At 40.4% G+C, this 22,903-nt stretch overlaps 2 protein-coding genes across 9 annotated transcripts in view; one reads left to right on the plus strand and one right to left on the minus strand.

Annotated features, from left to right (window-relative positions):
* The window catches only part of LOC105483673 (ubiquitin specific peptidase 44), a 35,359-nt gene extending 17,404 nt beyond the window's left edge, over positions 1-17,955 (plus strand). For all 7 annotated transcript variants that reach the window (XM_011744650.2, XM_011744647.3, XM_011744651.2 and 4 more), the window contains 5 exons: positions 48-1,548; positions 5,366-5,561; positions 9,655-9,763; positions 13,244-13,449; positions 16,038-17,955. In XM_011744650.2, coding sequence (XP_011742952.1) covers positions 118-1,548; positions 5,366-5,561; positions 9,655-9,763; positions 13,244-13,449; positions 16,038-16,237 — 2,142 coding nt within the window. In that variant the 5' untranslated portion in view covers positions 48-117 and the 3' untranslated portion in view covers positions 16,238-17,955. The remainder of the gene's footprint in view (positions 1-47; positions 1,549-5,365; positions 5,562-9,654; positions 9,764-13,243; positions 13,450-16,037) is intronic.
* Positions 17,956-19,943: 1,988 nt separating this feature from the next.
* The window catches only part of LOC105483675 (methionyl aminopeptidase 2), a 41,659-nt gene continuing 38,699 nt past the window's right edge, over positions 19,944-22,903 (minus strand). For both annotated transcript variants that reach the window (XM_011744653.3, XM_011744652.2), the window contains exons 9-11: positions 22,126-22,229; positions 21,224-21,339; positions 19,944-20,635 (exon numbers count right to left, since the gene is read on the minus strand). In XM_011744653.3, coding sequence (XP_011742955.1) covers positions 20,383-20,635; positions 21,224-21,339; positions 22,126-22,229 — 473 coding nt within the window. In that variant the 3' untranslated portion in view covers positions 19,944-20,382. The remainder of the gene's footprint in view (positions 20,636-21,223; positions 21,340-22,125; positions 22,230-22,903) is intronic.

Genomic DNA, 22,903 nt, shown 5'->3' on the forward strand with positions numbered 1-22,903 from the left:
AATATTGGCGTCTTGTTTTTATTAATACTCGACATTGTTCTGTTTAGTTTTCAGATGCTTCAAGTGTTGTGAACAGAGACTTGTTTGGATTATGCGTTTCTCAGCTAGACTAAATAAATGCTAACAATGGATAAGTGCAAACATGTTGGGCAGCTGCGGCTTGCTCAAGACCATTCCAGCCTCAACCCTCAGAAATGGCACTGTGTGGACTGCAACACGACCGAGTCCATTTGGGCTTGCCTTAGCTGCTCCCATGTTGCCTGTGGAAGATATATTGAAGAGCATGCACTCAAGCACTTTCAAGAAAGCAGTCATCCTGTTGCATTGGAGGTGAATGAGATGTATGTTTTTTGTTACCTTTGTGACGATTATGTTCTGAATGATAATGCAACTGGAGACCTGAAGTTACTACGGAGTACATTAAGTGCAATCAAAAGTCAAAATTATCACTGCATGACTCGTAGTGGGATGGTTTTACGGTCCATGGGTACAAGTGATGATTCTTATTTCTTATGTGACGGTGCGCAATCTCTGCTTCAAAATGAAGATCAAATGTATACTGCTCTTTGGCACAGGAGAAGGATATTAATGGGTAAAATCTTTCGAACATGGTTTGAACAATCACCCATTGGAAGAAAAAAGCAAGAAGAACAATTTCAGGAAAAATTAGTAGTAAAAAGAGAAGTAAAGCGAAGACGGCAAGAATTAGAGTATCAAGTTACAGCAGAATTGGAAAGTATGCCTCCAAGAAAGAGTTTACGTTTACAAGGGCTCGCTCAGTCGACCATAATAGAAATAGTTCCTGTTCAGGTGCCAGCACAAATGCCAGCATCAACAGCAAAAGATAAAGTACTCTCTACCTCAGAAGATGAAAGATCTCAAAAAATCAATGACTCCTCAGTTAAACGAAGGCCAATAGTAACTCCTGGTGTAACAGGATTGAGAAATTTGGGGAATACTTGCTATATGAATTCTGTTCTTCAGGTGTTGAGTCATTTACTTATTTTTCGACAATGTTTTTTAAAGCTTGATCTGAACCAATGGCTGGCTGTGACTGCTAGTGAGAAGAAAAGATCTTTCTGTAAGCATCCACCAGTCACAGATACAGTAGTATATCAAATGAATGAATGTCAAGAAAAAGATACAGGTTTTGTTCGCTCCAGACAATCAAGTCTGTCATCAGGACTAAGTGGTGGAGCATCAAAAAGTAGAAAGATGGAACTTATTCAGCCAAGGGAGCCAACTTCACAGTACCTTTCTCTTTGTCATGAATTGCATACTTTGTTCCAAGTCATGTGGTCTGGAAAGTGGGCGTTGGTCTCACCATTTGCTATGCTACACTCAGTGTGGAGACTCATTCCTGCCTTTCGTGGTTACGCCCAACAAGATGCTCAGGAATTTCTTTGTGAACTTTTAGATAAAATACAACATGAATTAGAGACAACCGGTACCAGTTTACCAGCTCTTATCCCCACTTCTCAAAGGAAACTCATCAAACAAGTTCTGAATGTTGTAAATAACATTTTTCATGGACAACTTCTTAGTCAGGTATGGATTTTTTTAAATCTTATTTTCATCATTGGGAGTTCATAAAGTGTAGCCTATAAAAAGGCATATTCTATGTACATCTAGTGTGTTAAGCTAGTACGATTTTCAGGTCAAAATAGATTGTTTTTATAAATATGTGTAGAGAAGTCAGCTCACTCATTTACAATTCCTTCCTTCATGAATCATTGGAAGTAGTTTTACATCCATGGTATCAAAAGCTTTTGGAGGGAGGGAGAAATCAGGAGACGGAGATCTCTAGGTTACCAGTATTACATTCATTATCTGAGGGATTGAGAAGAGGAGGGTTTAATCCCAGAGGGAACAGATTTAAAGATGCTGCTATACTGGGAATGGAAATGGTGCACATGGCCTGGCGCGGGGGCTCATGCCTGTAATCCCAGCACTTTGGAAGGCCATGGCAGGTGAATCACCTGAGGTCAGGAGTTCAAGACCAGCCTGACTAACATGGTGAAACCCCGTCTCTACTAAAAATACAAAAGTTTGCTGAGTGTGGTGGCAGACGCCTGTAATCTCAGCTACTTGGGAGGCTGAGTCAGGAGAATCACTTGAACCCAGGAGGTGGAGGTTGCAATGAGCTGAGACTGTGCCATGGCACTCCAGCCTGGGTGACAGAGCGAGACTCTGTCTCAGAAAAAATAAATAAATAAAGGAAAGAAAGAAAGAAAATGGTGCATACTTGAGCAATTTCAGGGACCAAGGAGTAGCCCTGGAGGACTTCCTATAAAACCAAAGGGTCATGGTCTGAAAGCTTTAACAATTGGTAGGGAAATTTTAAGGTAAACAAAAGTGATTCCATCTAGAATAATTTTAAATGATTTTCTTTTTTTTTAATTACTGCTCAAAAGTTTCCTTTGTCATGATAAGGTAGACTACAAAACCAGAATCTTCTAAGTAAAGGTTCTCTATGCTGAGTGGACTTATTGGTGAAATATTAATAGACATAAGGCTCTCTACTTTCCCATAACACATAGATTTAAACAAATTTTTTTTTATAACTGAAGCTATTAGGCTTTTAGGTCATTTCCTTCCCCCTGCACACCTGCCTCTTTTCTTCAGTTCAACTTTCATTGTAATAAGTCCATCTTTTGTTTTTATAGCATACTTTCCTAGAATGTTGTTTAAATATTTCAGATGTAATTCTTCTTAAGGAATATCTATGAAGTTTATTTTTCAGTGTTTCAGAAATGCAAAGACTTTGAGTTAATTAGCAAATAAGAATTGTACTTGTGTTAACATGCAATTTTACTTCTCCATCTTTCTCTGTCATTTCCTTTTTATGCAAAAGTTTTAAAATACATTATTACAGAATGCAACATGTAGTTGCAGGAAACCTATATAATATAGGAAATCTATATAGAAGAAAAGAAAAATCATTCTCTAATCCTATAACCCCACAATCCATAGGTAAAACTATCAATATTTTGGTATATTTTCTTCTAGTCTTTTTTTCTCCTGCACATATATACATATTTTTTCCCATAATTGATCATTTTGCATTTACCTGCTTTTCCCATTTAATATTGTAATGATTTTCCAGTAATTAAAAATATTTCATCATTCTTTTCAAAACATTTCAATGTTCATAATTTTTTGTGTTTTTTTGGTATATTTCTGCTGTTTAATATAATTTTTTTTTTGAGACAGAGTCTCACTCTGTTGCCCAGGCTGGAGTGCAGTGGTACAATCTTGGCTCACTGCAAGCTCCGCCTCCTGGGTTCACACCATTCTCCTGCCTCAGCCTCCTGAGTAGCTGGGACTACAGGCGTCCGCCACCATGCCTGGCTAATTTTTTTGTATTTTTAGTAGAGATGGGGTTTCACCGTGTTAGCCAGGATGGTCTCGATCTCCTGACCTCGTGATCCGCCCGCCTCAGCCTCCCAAAGTGCTGGGCTTACAGGCATGAGCCATCGTGCCTGGCCACATTGTATGTTTATACCATAACTTAGTTAACCATTCCCTTATTGTTGACTGTTGTTAATTTTTTTCATTATTATAATGTCATCAATTAACTTTTTGATTTCCTTATGACAGAGTCCTGGAAGTTGACTTTGTCAGAGTAAGACTTCTGGATACTTGGTGACAAAGTTCTTTCCAGAAAGTGATTTTTTTTTCTCTCTCTCTATATATATTTCTATATATATATATTATATATTTCTATATATATATAAATATATATATATATATATTTCCAGTAGTATGAGAGTGGCTCTGTGCTTGTATTTTCCATTATAAATGAATTTTGAAATTAATAAAAATTATTGTACCAGCTTTTTGCTTCTCTTTCTTTAATACACTCTTATGGAACTGGTTCTCAGGAGATTTAAGACAATTGGTTGCTGTAATGGCTTTTCCTTTTTATTTATTTATTTTTTATAGAGACAAGGTCTCACTGTGTTGCCCAGGCTGGTCTCAAACTCCTGGGCTCAAGCGGTCCTCCCGCTTTGGCCTCTCAAAGTGCTGGGATTACAGGCATGAGCCACTACACTCAGACTGGGATAGCTTTTTGTGTGTTTTTGCTTTTGTTTTTGTTTTTGTTTAATTCGAGAAAATCCTCAAAATGTCTGGCCCTGGCACTGCTGAGTCCTTAGACTATAAACACCAGGAGAGTTCTTTGTGTCAATTTGTGAAATCTAAAATCTGTATTAGAACTGGCTTCTTTATTTCGTTGCCTGTGCCAGAGCAATAGCTTGTATGAAAGAGGTTCTTTATAATATTTCATATCATATGTGAATTGTTAGTTCGTGGAGTCTGTCTTCAGTTATGTGCAGTGTTTGTTGGTATTAAATCCTGCTGAATGTTTCACTGAAGTTACTACTCATTTCCTTTCCGGTTGCTATGTTACCTGTGTAAGTTGTTAAAACAGCTCCATGTTTTTTGTGTTTTCTGTGTTTGGATGGAGATTTTAATGTGATGTTTGCTTTAAATAGGAGTATGACATCATTATTTATGTCACATGTCTTGTCTTTTTAAATTATCAGTTGTCAGGGTCTCAAAATCTGCCTAATGAAAAGATAGTATTTTACTTGTAATATGGTTAAGATTGGATTGGGTTAAGAGGTTGTAGTATTTGGGTTTAGGAAGAAAAATCAGCAAAAGATGGAGAGGCCGGGCATGGTGACTCATGCCTGTAATCCCAGCACTTTGGCAGGCCGAGGTGAGCGGATCACCTAAAGTCAGGAGTTCAAGACCATCCTGGCCAACATGGCGAAAGCCCGTCTTTACTAAAAACAGAAAAATTAGCTGGGTTTGTGATAGCTGCGCCTGTAGTCCAGCTACTCAGGAGGCTGAGGCAGGAGAATCGCTTGAACTTGAGAGCCGGAGGTTGCAGTGAGCCGAGATTGCACCATTGCACCCTAGCACTGGGGACAGAGCGAGACTCCATCTCAAAAAAAAAAGATGAAGGAGAAACAGTGAGGAACCTCAAGCCTAATGACATAAATACATTAAATTTAATGCATGTGAATATACATCATATGTATGTTTCTATGTATACATATACATCATGTGTTTCTATTCAGTGTGTCCACAGTTTGGATTTTTGCCTAAATTTAATGCCCTTAGAGCTTTTTGAATGCCCAGTAGTTAAAGCAACCAATTCATGATGGCTCTGATAACAGTCTTTTGGAAGGAAAAATCATAAGGAAAGATTTCCTGACAAGAATATAAGGCAGATTATTCAGAATTCTAATGGTGCATTTTCATGAGAAAAGCTTATTTATTGGCAGTGATCTCTAGTGAAAAAAGTTAATGTTTTGACGGAAAGATTATAATCTTAGGAACTCATTCTCATTTGCAGGTTACATGTCTTGCATGTGACAACAAATCCAATACCATAGAACCTTTCTGGGACTTGTCATTGGAGTTTCCAGAAAGATATCAATGCAGTGGAAAAGATATTGCGTCTCAGCCATGTCTGGTTACTGAAATGTTGGCCAAATTTACAGAAACTGAAGCTTTAGAAGGAAAAATCTACGTATGTGACCAGTGTAACTGTGAGTAAAGACGGTGTGTTCTCGGTGCTTTCCTAGGAATGATAAAGAGAAACGCAGATGAGAGGAAGCTGAAAGAAATCTTTAGCAGTTATGAAAATGAACTTTTGTTCAGTTTGTCAAAACAAACAGACATTTTCACTTATAGTTGGCGTTTATGAACTATGCATTTGTTTGGCCATACTGGTGGAATTTAAATTGTTTCTGATCTTGTAGACAATTTTGGGGAGAGAAGATTCATGACAAGTTTAAATATGATATGTGGAGCAGAATAAAATAGCAAAGAGGAATAATGAAAGGAAAGCATGGCATGTAGTGTGAATGAAACACTTGTTTTATGAGCTTTTTCTTGCTACATATCAAAATGATATGTAGATAAATGTATGTGTGTGTGTCTATACACATAAAATAGGAAATACCATATGCAGGACTCCTGCTGTGGAGATTGGCTTCGTCAAAACAAAGATTTATTCAAAACCATGCCCTGTCTGTTCTGTGTTAGTTATTCCCAGTGTCTGTAGGTACAGGTGAGATGCTGTCAAGGTGCTTACATTCCTAATGGAGGAGGCGGATAGACAGGATCCACTGTGATAAGTGCTCTAATAGAGGAGCGCATGGGAACCTGACACTGGGGGTGAAACAGCCACTTCAGTTCAAGAGAAGCATCCTCGGCCGGGTGCAGTGGCTCACGTAATCCTAGCACGTTGGGAGGCCGAGGCGGGCAGATCACCCGAGGTCAGGAGTTCAAGACCACCCTGGCCAATGTGGTGAAACCCCGTCTCTACTAAAAATACAAAAATTAGCTGGGCGTGGTGGCACACACTTGTAATCCCAGCTACTCGGGAAGCTGAGACAGGAGAATTGCTTGAACCCAGGAGGCAGAGGTTGCAGTGAGCTGAGATTGCGCCACCTCACTCCAGCCTGAGCAAGAATGAAACTCTGTCTCAAACAAAACAAAACAGAAAAGAAGCATCTTCCTCCAAGGAAATGGTGTGTAAAACCACACAGATCTGCTGTGTTGGCCAGGTGCGGTGGCTCACACCTGTAATCCTAACACTTTGGGAGGCCAAGGCAGATGGATCACTTGAGGTCAAGACCAGCCTGGGCAACATGGCGAAACCCCATCTCTACTAAAAATACAGAAATTAGCCGGATGTGGTGGAGCGCGTCCATAATCCCAGCTCCTTGGGAGGCTGAGGCAGGAGAATCTCTTGAACCCAGAAAGCAGAGATTGCAGTGAGCCGAGATCGTGCCACTGCACTCCAACCTGGGTAACAGAACAAGACGCTGTCTCAAAAAAAAAAAAAAAAAAAAAAAAAAAAAAAAACACACACACGCACACACACACACAAAAGGATCTGCTGTGTCTTACCTCCTCTGTCAATGTGTATATATATATATAGTGGGAGTTAAGCTATGAGGATACAAAGGCGTAAGAATGATCCAGTGTGGGCTGGGCATGGTGGCTTACACCTGTAATCCCAGCACTTTGAGAGGCTGAGGCAGGCGGATCACCTGAGGTCAGGAGTTCGAGACCAGCCTGGCCAACATGGTGAAACCCCGTCTCTACTAAAAATACAAAAGTTAGCCAGGCATGGTGGTGGGCGCCTGTTATCCCAGGTACTCAAGCGGCCGAGGCAGGAGAATCACTTGAACCCAGGAGATGGAGGTTGCAGTGAGCCGAGATCATGCCATTCCACTCCAGCCTGGGCGACAGAGCGAGACGCCGTCTCAAATAATAATAATAATAATGATGATAATAATAATAATGATCCAGTAGACTTTACAGATTCAGGGGAAAGAGTGGGAGGGAGTAAGGGATAAAACACTACACACTGGGTACAGTGTGCACTGCTCAGGTGATGGGCACACCAAAATCTTAGAAATCACCACTATGTAACTTATATATGTAACCAAATACCACCTGTTCACCACAAACCTATTGAAATTCAAAAAAAGAATAAGATATACTTACATAGTATCTTACTATTTATATATATAATATAAACATATGGTGTAGTATAGTATACTATATAGTAAACTATACTATGGTTTATACTAGTTTATACTATACTATATATTTTTTTTTCAGGTATTCTGCCTAATTTCCCTATCTCGCAAATAGATTCTAAGGCTTTAGATACTAAACTTTTAAGGTAAACAAAAAATAGGATATTCCCACATTGAAGAAATGTTTTATCAATTGATGGTTTCCTGGAATGACTTTAACACTTTTTTCTGAGTGCTGTCTAATGTAAACACATAAAGTAGCCTTAAATTTATAAGGTTTTTTTTTTTAAAAAATAAAACTTTGTCAAAGTTGTTATGATGAAGTATTATTTTTTCTTGGACATAAATGTGATGAGTCCCACATGCTTTCGTCACCAAATTTGGGGGGTGATGTTATGAATGCAGAATATGGTTTTATAGCAAATTTCTATGTGTTTACTAACGCTACCAAATACAGGCCTAAAAGAGCTACTTTAACACAGCAATGAAAATGTTTACAATTATACGCTGAGGAGTTGACATCCCCTATCTGGCTACCCTTGGACCGGATGTGCTAGGAGACAATCCAGAGGTAGGTCCAGGACATTCAGCAGCAGCCAGATACCTGGATCGCAGGGTTACACACCTGGAAGAAAGACCAGCGAAGATGGCTTAGAGCTCAGCTTCATGGTGGACTGAGCCTGCTTCCCACATGAGAAGCAGCAGCTGCCATGGCTGGAGTCGGAGCTCGTGTGCAAGTTGAAGGATAGCTCCTGGGCATCAGGAACAAACTGTAGCCGATGGCCCAGCTGCAGGACAGTCCGTAGGTGGACCTCTAGGGAAGCAGAAAGGACAAGAAGAATCCTGAGTTCCAGCTGTCTAAGATCTGGTGCTGAAAGAGCAAAAGCAAAACGCTTGAGTGAGGGAGGCCTCAGAGCTGGTAAAGTCCTGCTTTCCTAAGCCATTGGCCAGGGCTGGGGTGGTCCCCAGGAAAAGTGGATGGATGTTCTGGGTAATCCGGACCTTCCTCTGGGTTTCTGACTAGCCTTAGTATATGAACTGACCACACACTTTTTTTTTTCTTATTTCTTTTTTAAATCTTTTGACCACAGACTTTTAAATTAAGAGTTTGGGGCCAGGCACGGTGGCTCACGCCTGTAATCCTAGCACTTTGGGAGGCTGAGGCGGGCGGATCACGAGGTCAGGAGATCGAGACCATCCTGGCTAACACGGTGAAACCCCGTCTCTACTAAAAATACAAAATTAGCTGGGAGTGGAGGTGCATGCCTGTAATCCTGGTTACTCGGGAGGCTGAAGCAGGAGAATCGCTTGAACCCGGGAGGCGGGGGTTGTGGTGAGCCGAGATCGCGCCATTGCACTCCAGCCTGGGCGACGAGAGCGAAAACTCCATCTCAAAAAAAAAAAAAAAAAAAAAAGTTTGGGAAATGTGTATTAAAATGTTTACAGAATGTTGTAACTTTTCCTATTAATTGGTATGGCCAGTTCCATTTAAAAATACTATTATGGCCGGGTGCAGTGGCTCATGTCTGTAATCCCAGCACTTTGGGAGGCCGAGGCAGGTGGATCACGAGGTCAGGAGTTCGAGACCAGCCTGGCCAACATAGTGAAACCCCATCTCTACTGAAAATATAAAAATTAGACGGGCGTGGTGGCATGCATCTATAGTCCCAGTTACTCAGGAGGCTGAGGCAGGAGAATTGCTTGAACCCAGGAAGCGGAGGTTGTGGTGAGCTGAGATCGCGCCAGTGCACTCCAGCCTGGGCAACAGAGTGAGACTCCATCTCTAAATAAATAAGTAAATAAAAATATTATGGCAGCATACTTTGTTCTATTACATTATATGCAAGATTATCATTAAATCATGTGCTTGATTACAGATCTAACTTGACTAGCTCATAAGTTTTTTGTTTAATTGTGGATCATGAGTTTCTCGAGGGCAAAACCCATGTCTGTATCTCTAGCACAGCACAATGCCTAGAACACAGTAGATACTTTTCATTTCTGACTTAATTAAAAGAAGGTTCACTCAGCTTTTCCCTGCATCTTTAAATTAAATTTGATTTTTATTCTTTCTTTGATGTTACAGCAAAGCGTAGAAGGTTTTCCTCCAAACCAGTTGTACTCACAGAAGCCCAGAAACAACTTATGATATGCCACCTACCTCAGGTTCTCAGACTGCACCTCAAACGATTCAGGTCTGTAGCAGGACCAGTTGCAAAGTGATCACTCCTTGTGCTTATAATGCTTCAAAACTTAAAGAATGCATGTAATAATTTTTTCCCCTTTAATCACCTTTCTGACAAATGAATTAACTTTTAATACCATATACTTGGGTAGTAAATGACTTACATTTGCTTATTTATTTATTTATTTTGAGACCGAGTCTCACTCTGTCACCCAGGCTGGAGATGGGGTTTTACCATGTTGCCCAGGCTGGTCTCAAACTCCTGGGCTCAAGCAATTCACTCACCTTGGCCTCCCAAAGTGCTGGCTGGGCAAGGTGGCTCATGCCTGTAATCCCAGCACTTTGGGAGGCCTAGGCAGGTGGATCACCTGAGGTCGGGAGTTCAAGACCAGCCTGGCCAACATGGTGAAACCCCATCTCTGCTAAAAATACAAAAATGTAGCCGGGCATGGTGGCGCATGCCTGTAATCCTAGCTGTTTAGGAGGCTGAGTCACGAGAATCTCTTGAACCTAGGAGACGGAGGTTGCAGTGAGCCAATATCGTGCCGTTGCACTCCAGCCTGGGCAACAAAGTGAGACTCCGTTTCAAACCTACATACGTACATACATGCATCCATAAACATAAAAATAAAAATACAAAAATTAGCCAGGCATGGCGACGCATGCCTGTAATTCCAGTTACTTGGGAGGCTGAGGCAGGAGAATCGCTTGAACTGTGGAGGCAGAGGTTGCAGTGAGCCAACATCATGCCGTTGCACTCTAGCCTGAGCGACAGAGCAAGACTCTGTCTCAAAAAAAAAAAGAAGAAGAAGAAAAATGTTGAGATTACAGGCATGAGCCACCGCACCTGGCAGAATATTTCTAATACTGTAGATGTCCCCTGTGTGTGCCTGTCAGTCTTGTTCCTTTCCCCTCTGCAGAAGCAAACCGTTAGGAATTTTAGGTATAATATTATCTTATTGTTCTTCATCAGTTTATTGTCTTTCTTTCTTTCTTTCTTTTTTTTTTTTTTCGTAGAGACAGGGTTTTGCCATGTTGCCCAGGCTAATCTGGGAACTCCTGAGCTCAGGCAGTCTGCCCGCCTCAGCTTCCCAATGTGCTGGGATTACAGGCGTGGGCCACGGCACCTGGCTGAGAGATATTGGAAAAACCGAACTCAGTTTCTCCTACCATACTCTTACAACAGAGAATACAAATGTGACCTCTGCTTACCAAAATGTGTAGGAGATTTCTCCCCACCAAGCAGGTCATCAGCTCTGCAGTGAGCACGAGCTGGGTATCCTCTTATTCAGCTCAGTTCCAACCCTGTCTACCTGGAGGTAGCATCAGACCCCACAGATTGAGAGCTCAGTCCCACCAGACTGACCCCCACTTCTGACACCAGTCATAACTCCAGGTTTGTGGAAATTCTGACCAACCTGTTGGCTATACATTTAATGGGATTCTCACAAGCCACACTCCCCTCGTTTGATCAATTTGCTAGAGCGCCCCACAGAACTCAGGGAAACCTTCATGTTTACCCTTTTATTACAAAGGAGAGTTTCAAGGATCCATATGAACAGCCAGACGGAAGTCATGTGTAGGGCATGACTTGTGGGAAGGGGCGTATAGGTTCCACACCTTCCCTGGGGGTGCCACCCTCCAGGGACCTCAGCATGGATAGCTATCTGGAAGCTCCAGAAGCCCATCCTTTTGGGTTTTTATGGAGGCTTCAGTACATAGGCATGACTGATTACATCATTCAGCCCCATTCCCTTTGGGGGTTGGGGACGGTATTTGGAAGGAAGCCGAAAGTCCCAATCCTCTAGTCATTCCCTGGTCTTTCCTGTGACTTGCCCACATGCTGAAGCTATCTAGGGGTTGCCAGCCACTAGTTGTCTCATTAGCATACAAAAGACACACTTTTTTTTTTTTTTTTTTTTTTTGAGCCAGAGTTTAGCTCTTGTTGCCCAGGCTGGAGTGCAATGGCACAATCTCAGCTCACTGCAACCTCCGCCTCCTGGGTTCAAGTGATTATCCAGCCTCAGCCTCCCCAGTAGCTGGGATTATGGGCATGCACCACCACGCCTGGCTAATTTTTGTATTTTTAGTAGAGACGGGGTTTCACCATGTTGGCCAGGCTAGTCTTGAACTCCTGACCTCAGGTGATCCACCCACCTCAGCCTCCCAAAGTGCTGGGATTACAAGCGTGAGTCACCGCACCCAGCCAAGACACTCCAGAGATTCCAAGAATTTTAGGAGATGTATCTTAGGAAACTGGAAGGAAAACCAAATATATTTTTCACAACCACACAGAGAGTTTGGAATATGACTTATGGTCCAGCAGATAACATAATTTGCATGGTTCATCTTTAGTTCCATGCCATTTTACACTGGACTAAGCATTTTCACATTTTTTTTTTTCCATCATAAAACTGTGTCCCTGTCTCTCCGTTCTCTACCTGCTGTTATTTGTCTGAAGTTCATGTTTTAGTACTTTACTACTATATTTTTATCTATGTCTGCCTTGTCTCTGTACCATACTACCACAAACTGGATTATAATCTCTTGAACTACCACGTTACATTATTTTCCCCTCATAGGACCAACTCATTATGCGTATTGATAAACACATTGCTTGCCATGCTGAGATCCAGTAAGGGGAAGTATGAGCAACAGACTGAGAAAATGACAGGATAAGGGCATTCTTTCAGTTCTGTCACTAGTGGGCGGTTGTGCTGACTTACACACAGCAAGGGGACACAGTTCCTGTTGTTTTAGTCTGAAAATCTCTGAAGTATTCTGAGGAATTAGAGGTGCCCTGTTTTGTTTTCCTCCATACCTGGCCAAGAAAGATCCAGATTGTAGCTCCCATCTGGGATACCCTCTTCATATCCTGGCAAGACAATAAGGAATTAAAAACCCTTTGGTGGGGCTGGGCACAGTGGCTCACACCTGTAATCCCAGCGCTTTGGAATCCAAGGCAGGCGAATCACTTGCGGTCAGGAGTTCAAGACCAGCCTGGCCAACATGGTGAAGTCCTGTCTCTACTAAAAATACAAAAATTAGCCAGGCGTGATGGCGCACACCTGCAGTCCCAGCAGGAGAATGGCTTGAACCTGAGAGGCAGAGGCTGCAGTAAGCCAAGATTGCGCCACTGCACTCCAGCTTGTGTAACAGAGCGAGACTCCATCTCTAAAACAACGAAAAACAAAAAAACCCCAACCCTTTCGTGGCCTTCACTTTTACCTGTTAGGGGGTAAATGCCCCCATAAGGCAATACTTGCCCAAAAGTTAATTTTTTTTCCCTACATTGTCATCTAACTACAAGAAGGCAAAATAAGCCAAAATTTCTCCGTTTATAGCCAACTTCAGCATTGAAATAATTTTATATTACATATGATACTTTGTATTCCATACTGCCTGGGGTCATCTGTTACAAGTGTCTAGACCTAGTACATGGTTATTTTCCCTTAATTGTGTTGATAATTTCACACTGGTTTGTTCACAGGTGGTCAGGATGTAATAACCGAGAGAAGATTGGTGTTCATGTTGGCTTTGAGGAAATCTTAAACATGGAGCCCTATTGCTGCAGGGAGACCCTGAAATCCCTCAGACCAGAATGCTTTATCTATGACTTGTCTGCGGTGGTGATGCACCATGGGAAAGGATTTGGCTCAGGGCACTACACTGCCTACTGCTATAATTCTGAAGGAGGTATAGATAAGAAAAAGTATTTTATCTTGGGTTGGACTTGGAGGCTGGAGTTCAGGCTTTAACCGATTTCTAAATTGACTACTAAATCATAAACAAAACTACTTGACCACTTACTTTCTTAGGGAGAATACCTCTGCAGATACTAAAACATGAGAGTTGATGCATGAAATATTTTCTGTAGGTTTTGCGGTACTTTTGACTAAGGGCTGGAGAAATATAATAATGAGGATAGTCTTGTTGCCAACTAAAAGTCAGAATGTTAACTTTTCTTAAAGACACACTTCAAAAAGCAGATCGTATGTTTACTGGTTTACTTCAGTTAATTTTGTTAAAGAAATAGGGCACCTAATGAACTGGGGGATCACAGATATTTGGAACAAGCACTGTTCAAGTTTAACATACAAAACTCACTTTTATTTTCCATCTTCTAGGGTAGTCTAGTTCTAGCAAAAGTGATTGGATCGAGATTTCATTTTTTACTCCCCCATCCCCTGCCTTTTTTTTTTTTTTTGAGATGAAGTCTCGCTCTGTCACCCAGGCTGGAGTGCAGTGGTGCGATCTTGGCTCACTGCGACCTCTGCATCCCAGGTTCAAGCAGTTCTCCTGCCTCAGCCTCCCTAGTAGCTGGGACTACAGGCATGTGCCACCACACCCGGATAATTTTTTTTTTTTTTTTGAGACGGAGTCTGGCTCTGTTGCCCAGGCTGGAGTGCAGTGGCCGGATCTCAGCTCACTGCAAGCCCCGCCTCCCGGGTTCATGCCATTCTCCTGCCTCAGCCTCCCGAGTAGCTGGGAGTACAGGCACCGCCACCTCGCCCGGCTAATTTTTTTTGTATTTTAGTAGAGACGGGGTTTCACCGTGTTAGCCAGGATGGTCTTGATCTCCTGACCTCGTGATCCGCCCGTCTCGGCCTCCCAAAGTGCTGGGATTACAGGCTTGAGCCACCGCACCCGGCCACACCCAGATAATTTTTTGTATTTTCAGTAGAGACGGGGTTTCACCGTGTTAACCAGGATAGTCTTGAACTCCTGACCTTGTGATCCGCCCGCCTCTGCCTCCCAAAATGCTGGGATTACAGAGGAGCCACCACACCCAGCCGTACTTTCCCTTTTGATACTTACTGTTGAACAAAGAATGAACTTCCAACTCCCCACCCCCACCCAACACACCCCAAACAGAAAAAGGTGAGGACAAGAAGCCCGATAATCCACCAAGGTAACTCCACACTGAACTACCAAAAACTACCAAGTTAGTTGTACACTATTGGCTTTTTTTGTTTGTTTGTTTTTGAGATGGAGTCTCACTCTTTCCCCCCGGCTAGAGTGCAGCAGCGTGATCTTGGCTCACTGCAACCTCAGCCTCCTGAGAAGCTGGGATTGCAGGTGTGCACCACCACGCCTGGCTAATTTTTATATTTTTAGTAGAGACGGGGTTTCACCATGTTGGACAGGCTGGTCTTGAACTCCTGGCCATAAGTGATCTGACAGCCTTGGTCTCCCAAAATGCTGGGATTACAGGCATGAGCCACCATGCCCGACCCAATTTGCTTTTTAATACAGATTGAGTATACCTTGTCTAAAATGCTTGGGACCATATGTGTTTTGAATTTTGGATTTTTTTGCATAGACATTATGAGGTATTGTAGGGATGGGACCCATATACACCTTGTACACATTGCCTAAAGATAATTTTCTACAACACTTTAAATAATGCAAGTTTCATAAGTTTGTGTACATTGAGCAATCAGCAAACAAAGGTGTCACTGTCTCAGCCACTCATACAGTCTGGTGGTTTGGCATCAGCATAATTCCTGGCTGATTTATATGCTAATGATAAGCAGTCATTAGCATACTTATGTGCATGTAATGTACATAAGTGCATTATACTTATGTGCACATAAGTTTCACAGTAAAAAAAAAGACATTAATACAGTGGAAAAAAATGTGTTCAGGGTTACTTATGACATCACGTTGGCACAAAAAGTTTTGGTTTTGGATTTTTTTTTTGAGACAGCCTCTCTATCACCCAGGCTGGAGGGCAGCTGCACAATCCTTGCTCACTGCAACCTCCACTTCCCAGGTTCAAGCCATTCTATTCTCTTGCTTCAGCCTCCTGAGTAGCTGGGAGTACAGGCACGCACCACCACGCCCAGCTAATTTTTGTATTTTTAGTAGAGACAGGGTTTCGCCATGTTGGCCAGACTGGTCTCTAACTCCTGGCCTCAGGTGATCCACCTGCCTCAGCCTCCCAAAGTACTGGGATTATAGGCGTGAGCCACTGCGCCCGGCCAGATTTTGGAATTAGGGATGATCATCCTGTATGATTAGTGGCAAAAGCATTAACTGGTAGATTTACACAAGGAATAAATAGTGTGAGGTACTCTAATCAGTCACATGCTGTGTAAACTTAAGCTACTTCTAGATTAAAGGTAGATAATTCCAAGGTAACACTACCCAATCTATATTTCTTGTTAAAGAAAAATGAATTGGCTAGAAAATTATTTTCCCTTCAGAAAAAGCTTCTCAGTCAATTCATACTAGAATTTCATAAAGTCCCTTCATAAGTGTATTTCTGTGCTTCACTCTAGGGTTCTGGGTACACTGCAATGATTCCAAGCTAAGCATGTGCACTATGGATGAAGTATGCAAGGCTCAAGCTTATATCTTGTTTTATACCCAACGAGTTACTGAGAATGGACATTCTAAACTTTTGCCTCCAGAGCTCCTGTTCGGGAGCCAACATCCCAGTGAAGATGCTGATACCTCGTCTAATGAAATCCTTAGCTGATCCAAAGACAATGGGGTTTTCTTCCTGTGATTTATATATATACTTTTAAAAAGACTGATGTACCATTTTAAACTTTTCTTATGAATCAGTGTATATACTACATTTATACATTTTTATATCTAACTACAATTTTTTTTTTAACAAAGTATAAATGTGTATATCAACTGAAGGTAACTACTTTTTTCAAATATTTGGAGTTTTAAACTTTTGGTGTTTACCTCAGGCTGATGTTACCTCTTTTATATTTTTATGTCTTAATTGGCTCGGATCATGAATTTGTGCAATCTTCTACCAACAAAGTTCGAGTGGCATCATTTTATATACATGTGTTATCTTTTTCAGGTATTTTCTATACAAATTCTTAATAGATGGAAAATTAGACTTTGCTTGGTCACTAATAGTCTTTCTTTCATTTGTATATTGAAGTTACCTTGCCCGTTGGAGTTATTGAAGTGACATGTCAAGTTATCACCTAAATATTCTTCAGTCACACTCACTGGTATTTCTGAGGCTTTTTGTGTTAACAGGCCTTGTAATAGACATTATTTTGGTTAATGTAACCCCAAAATTGTTTTAGTAATTGCTCTTTATTTGGCATAGTCAAACTATAAATGAAAATGGCAGCTTTACAAATAGTATATTTAAGTGACCTTTGGAACTATGGACATGAAAAAATGATGCCTGGGATTTATGATTTTTGTCTGGCAGCAAACAGGTTTGTCCAGAAGTCTAAAAATTAAGCAGTCATAAAAAGTCTGAATTTAGCAAACCAGTATATGATGTTATTCAAATAGTTTACCTTGGGTATGAGTTCATTGTATAATGTCTGATGACATTAGATCTCTTAAAACTTTATATGTATTTTTTAGTTCAAAGGAATAAAGAGTCTTGAAGAGAAAAAATTACAGGGCAAAAAGGTGTTCAAAATTGGCAACTGGACTATTATGTCTAGCATCTCATTCTCCTAAATAACTAAAGTTTGATTTACTCTTGCTAGAATTATGTGACTACTAGGTAGGAGCCTCTTAAAACACTGGCCCTGAGCATTAAAAAAATTAAAAGCTATCTAAACTTGCAAAAAAAAAAAAAAAAAGCCGTGAGTCACTCTTTTTGTTCTTCTCTGATAATCTCACTGGATTTCTTTAAAGTCCTGTTGCTGCTAACTTTATCTTGTTTGGAGAGGGCAGAATCAACTAATCTGCAGACCAGCTATGTATCTAAGCTCTGTTAACCACAGGAAGATCATGTATCCTTTTTTTATAAGTGGGTTTATTTGCAGGTTGAAGTCTTAGTGAAAGATAATATCCTGTAGAATGCTGTTCACCAGTAGTGATCATCTGTAAGTACAAACTTGAAAGAGATCTCTACCAGTAAATAACAAGTCATCTGGGTTAGCTGAAGTGCAATGAGACTTTTATCACTGAACAGACAAATCATTTGTGCCAAAAACACATCTGGAATATTAAATAGCTGTGTTTAAAATTGTTCATAATACCTATGCAAGTCATTACCTCAACTGTTACACACTTAATACCTCATTAAAAATTTACGTGGTCAAGATACCAGCATCTACTCTTTCCTAGTTTCAAGGACTATTTTTAACATGTTATACATTTTAGCACGTCATTTTAATGGAATTATTGTAAAAACTCCTGAACTATTTGTAATGGTATCATTGCTTGTACTTATTTCAATATAAAAATATACAAGAGGCCGGGCGCCATGGCTCATGCCTGTAATGTAATCCCAGCAGTTTGGGAGGCCGAGGCGGGTGGATCACAAGGTCAGGAGATCGAGACCATCCTGGCTAACACAGTGAAACCCCGTCTCTACTAAAAATACAAACAGAAAACATTAGCCAGGTGTAGCAGCACACATCTGTAGTCCAGCTACTCGGGAGGCTGAGGCAGGAGAATAGCTTGAACCCAGCTGCAGTGAGCTGAGATCATGCCACTGCACTCCAGCCTGGGTGACAGAGCGAGATTCTGTCTGAAAAAAAAAAAAAAGAGAAAGTGACTTAACCCTTTACTTTTTAATCCCTTAAAACTAACACCTATGGGGGGAGGCTTGGAGAAGGAGGATATTATTGGGGGATATGGGAAATCGGTTAGTACTTTCCACTAAATTTTAGTGTGAAAAATGTCTCAAAATACCAACAATAAAATTAAAACCTAAATAAACAGAAACTTAGATTTCTTACTATGTATCTTAAATCTCAGTATGGACGTCTACATTCTGCTAAGTTGATCTAACAAAAAACAACATGTTTTAGTTGTAAAATAATTTACTAAAGGCACTATTGTTAAACATCAAACTAATAATTTGTTGCCAATAAAGTACATCGTTGTAAACATAACAAAATTTTAAGAGATACATGGCTAATAAGCAAACAATACAATTTAAGTGACGGCTTTCCTATTTACAAGATCGCGTCCCTTCCAGCCATTACAAGGGCATACAGTGATGCCACTGTTCCCAACAGTTACCTGGGAAGGGAGCTTGGAGCTCCTAATTGGTTTGAGATCATGACTGCCAAGATCTTTAAAAGCTCCAAAAGTCTTCACTCATAAAGGTCAATTCTAAAATTCCTGGGTTTAGAAATCAAGATTCTTGCTTTGAGAGCTGGAGGGCCCAGCCCTGACAGTATGTCCAGGCATGAACTGGCGAGCTCTGCTGCCAGCCACAGCATCACAGAAAATGGAGAAATTAGTCAAATGTGGCTATTAAACATTAGCACCATAATAAATATAGCTCATACAGCTAAAACCTAGATTGTTTCCCCACAAGATAACATTCATTTATATCTCTAATGCTGAAAGAACAGCTTTTTAATGTAACAGATGATCTAGGTACAGAAGTCGTAGGTTTCTCTTCCTAAGATAAAAATGTTTAACAAAATACAAACTAAACAGCATCCCAGAGGCAATAAAATCTCATTGTACTGAAACATACACAAATTAAGGCTACCTTGGTATATAAACGATTTAGAAATTATGATGGAACATTCCCATAAAATTATTTACATATAAGAATTCAAGCAATTTGTTAAAGAATCAGTAGTGGGCCTCAGTTCAAACAAATTAATATTATGATCGTTACATTCAACTTAATACACTTAGCCGCTATAAGGAAAGTAACTGTCACCTCACTTCCTGAAATACCACCAGTAATGTTAAAAAATCCAAACCTGTCAAAGGGCGACGTACTACAGCATTTGCCTCATGAATGAAAAAGTCCAATAATTTCAACTTAATTTTTCTAACTAGAACAAGATCCAAACATGGGAGTTTTTTTTTTTTCTTCTTTCCTTTTGTGGCTTTAATGCCCTTTTGGTTTTCTGAGCAAGCTGAATACACTCCCTGATAAAAAGGATCTAAACGTTGAGATTTTCACCAAATCAAGGTTTCGAGTTGGCACAATGTTCCTAAGTCAAGTTTCAATTAGCACATCTTTCCAATGTCAGGGGAAAAAACACAAGGACTACTATGTCCTATAAAGAATGGTGAAATATTCCTAAAGCTGTGTATTTATGAAGAAAAGGTGTTTGTCCCTCTTTATGCATGTGTAGATCTTGTTTTAGCCACTATGCCACGAAAGTCTCAGTGTAGAGGTCTACATTTCAGATACATGTCTCTGCATTTGCCTACATTAAGTTTAGCTATTTATCCTGTCCAGAATTATAACCACAAACATTGAGATGTAGCTCTCAGATCTGAAAATGTCTTTATTTTTTAGAAAATGGATTCCAGGAAGGTTAAAAAGCAACACCAGAGGGTATAGGTGCAGAACTGGATGTAGTCATTCAAAGCATTCAAGTAAGAATATGGCAATATAAATATCCAAAAAGTATCTCTTAGGTATTCAAAACAAAACGTATAAGTCATTCCTAACTAATTTGAGCTTTATAGCATTGTCCTAGACAGGAAGGGGAAAAACAGTTAGCATTTAAAAGTCCTGAAAGCTTTTTCGTTGGTTAATTACATTAGATGGTTTGCCTTTGATCAAATTCCTTCTTTTTTAAACATGGATAAAAGTATTACATGGGTCCACTGTTAAAACAGACAACATGTTGCAAATTAATTCTGGTATAATGTTTTCCAACAAAGCTTAGAAAATAAAGGTGTTGAGGTGGCTTTGGACTAAGTTTAATAGTCATCTCCTCTGCTGACAACTTCTTTACATGTTGGACGCAACAGGATGGTATGTTCAAATTGCGCTGTATATGATCCTTTAATGTCACATAACGGTGGATATGGATCTACAATGCCCAAGTCACACAGATTCTTCAGAGCCATCAAGTATTTACTTTCTCCCAAGCGATCCAGCCATCTGCGGCAGAAGGCAAGGGTGCCAAAGTTTTCATTGATGACATTTAATAAGTGTTTTGTTCTTGGAAGCCTAAGAGGAGAAAATCCAAAATTAATTATTGGCAAAAGAGTTACGAACTGATTTCCCTCATTAAGAAAAGCCCAGACCTTAGCTGTGTCTTAGCAGTTGAAGTCCAAAAACTTTTATTGTTTACGTGTCTATGTTATATTCCCCAGTAGAGACCTAACTACAGGGTATTACGGGAATTTCCTTTTGTGTGCAGCAAGCTCAAAGACCTGCATATAAAAGATGTAAATCCAGACTTCAATCATCTTCAAATGTTAAAAAAATTCAATGTAAATTGAAAGACACTGTAAATGGAAGTTTACCAATGGGAAAATATTAAACCAAAAACCTAGAAATGCTAGCAAAATAATCTCTGACATTTATGATTATCAGAAACCAGACTTGAAGACAGCACGTGTGTGTGTGTGTGTGTGTGTAATTTTTATCTCAGTTAAAGTGTTTAAAAGGCTATTTTTTTTTCTTACTGTTGGGCTACAGAACTCTACATTTAATGAATATACTATTTTGTATGCATGCCACTTTTTAAAAAAATGCTGTTAATTCAGAAGAAATGCTCATTAGCCACATAAATTCCATTGGCTCGTCTCTCACCTTATTGGCACATGTCCAACATCAAAATTTTTCATGTAATGTGAACATTCCATATCATCATGAACAACACCTTTTCCTGTACTACCAAAGGTTTCAATTGCATATACTTCTCCTTCCTGAAAAATAAGGATCAAGGGGAGAGAAAGAAGAAAAATTCAGAACGAATCACAATTACCATCTCGCTCTCTCTTTTTGAGACAGAGTCTCTCTCTGTTGCCAGGCCAGAGTGCAGTGGTGTGATCTTGGCTCACTGCAACCTCCGCTTCCCAGGTTCAAGCGATTCTCCTGCCTCAGCCTCCCGAGTAGGTGGGACTACAGGCACGTGCCACCATGCCTGGCTAATTTTTGTATTTTTAGTAGAGACTATGACGTTTCACTATGTTGGCCAGATTGGTTTCAACCTCCTGACCTCAGGTGATCTGCCTGCGTTGGTCTCTCAAAGTGTTGGGATTAACAGGCCTGAGGCACCGAGCCCAGCCTGCAATTACCATCTCTTGAAGTCTCTACCTGATTAAGCAGCAACATGAAGTAGCCCCTGGCAGTCCTTATCTAACCTTGCCTTGCTTTAGCTCCTTTGCACTTTTTGGTCCTTCTGCTTCCCCCTACAAACTTTGTTCACAACTCCACCCCTAGAGCCTACTATAAAGAGACTGACCCCTAGGAATGCTCCATAAATATTCATCAAATGTTGAACAAACAATCCTTTCACAGCCCCAATTTCCACAACTGATTTAGTGCTAACTATACACAATTTGCAAATTCAAATGGCCCAATTCCTGACAGTGTGAATATGGATGATAAGCTAATTTTGGTCAGTATAATTATATATTTAACTATCACGACCTTCTGCTTGGAAGAAAAAAATGTCTTCCATGGAAGTAAAATGTTAGTGACACACATACCTCCATTCTTGTTGCCTCCCCTCCTTTCACAATCGGCACTGTTTTTCCAGCATGTATTCTATATTGCCCAATTGAATGTCCATTTAGATTACGGATTGGTTTCACTGTTATAAAAAATAGGGAAATAAAAGTTATTCAGGATCTCAAGAAGAAAAAACAGATCTTTTACATTTTGGTACAGAGTTCAAGCATTTATTCGAAAACCAGATAGGGCTTTACTAAATAACCTTACATTAAGGTAGTTAAATATAAACTGGAATCTAGTAGAATATAAAAAGTAGTTAGTTGCAGTGTTATTAATACTAGAAGTAGGCCAGGTGCAGTGGCTCATGCCTGTAATCCCAGCACTTTGGGTGGCCGAGGCAAGCGGATCACCTGAGGTCAGGAGTTCGGGACCAGCTTGGCCAACACGGCGAAACCCTGTCTCTACTACAAATACAAAAATTAGCTGGGTGTGGTGGTGGGGGCCCGTAATTCCAGCTACTCAGGAGGCTGAGGCAGGAGAATCACCTGAACCCGGGAAGCGGAGGCTGCAGTGAGCTGAGATCATGCCACTGCACTGCAGCCTGGGCGATAGCGACTCTGTCTCAAAAAAAACAAAAATGCCAGAAGTAAGGGAGGATGGAAGAAAGAATTACAGGATTAAGGGCATAAGGAAGGTCATCTAAGGAGGTACTGTTAACAACAAAGAAAATGCCAAGTACACAACTTATTAGAAGCATAAAAAATACATATTTGTATTGTTATGGACCAAAAGATAATGTGAAAGATACTGTTA

Source organism: Macaca nemestrina, chromosome 10, assembly GCF_043159975.1.
Source record: "Macaca nemestrina isolate mMacNem1 chromosome 10, mMacNem.hap1, whole genome shotgun sequence".
Lineage (NCBI taxonomy): Eukaryota > Metazoa > Chordata > Mammalia > Primates > Cercopithecidae > Macaca > Macaca nemestrina.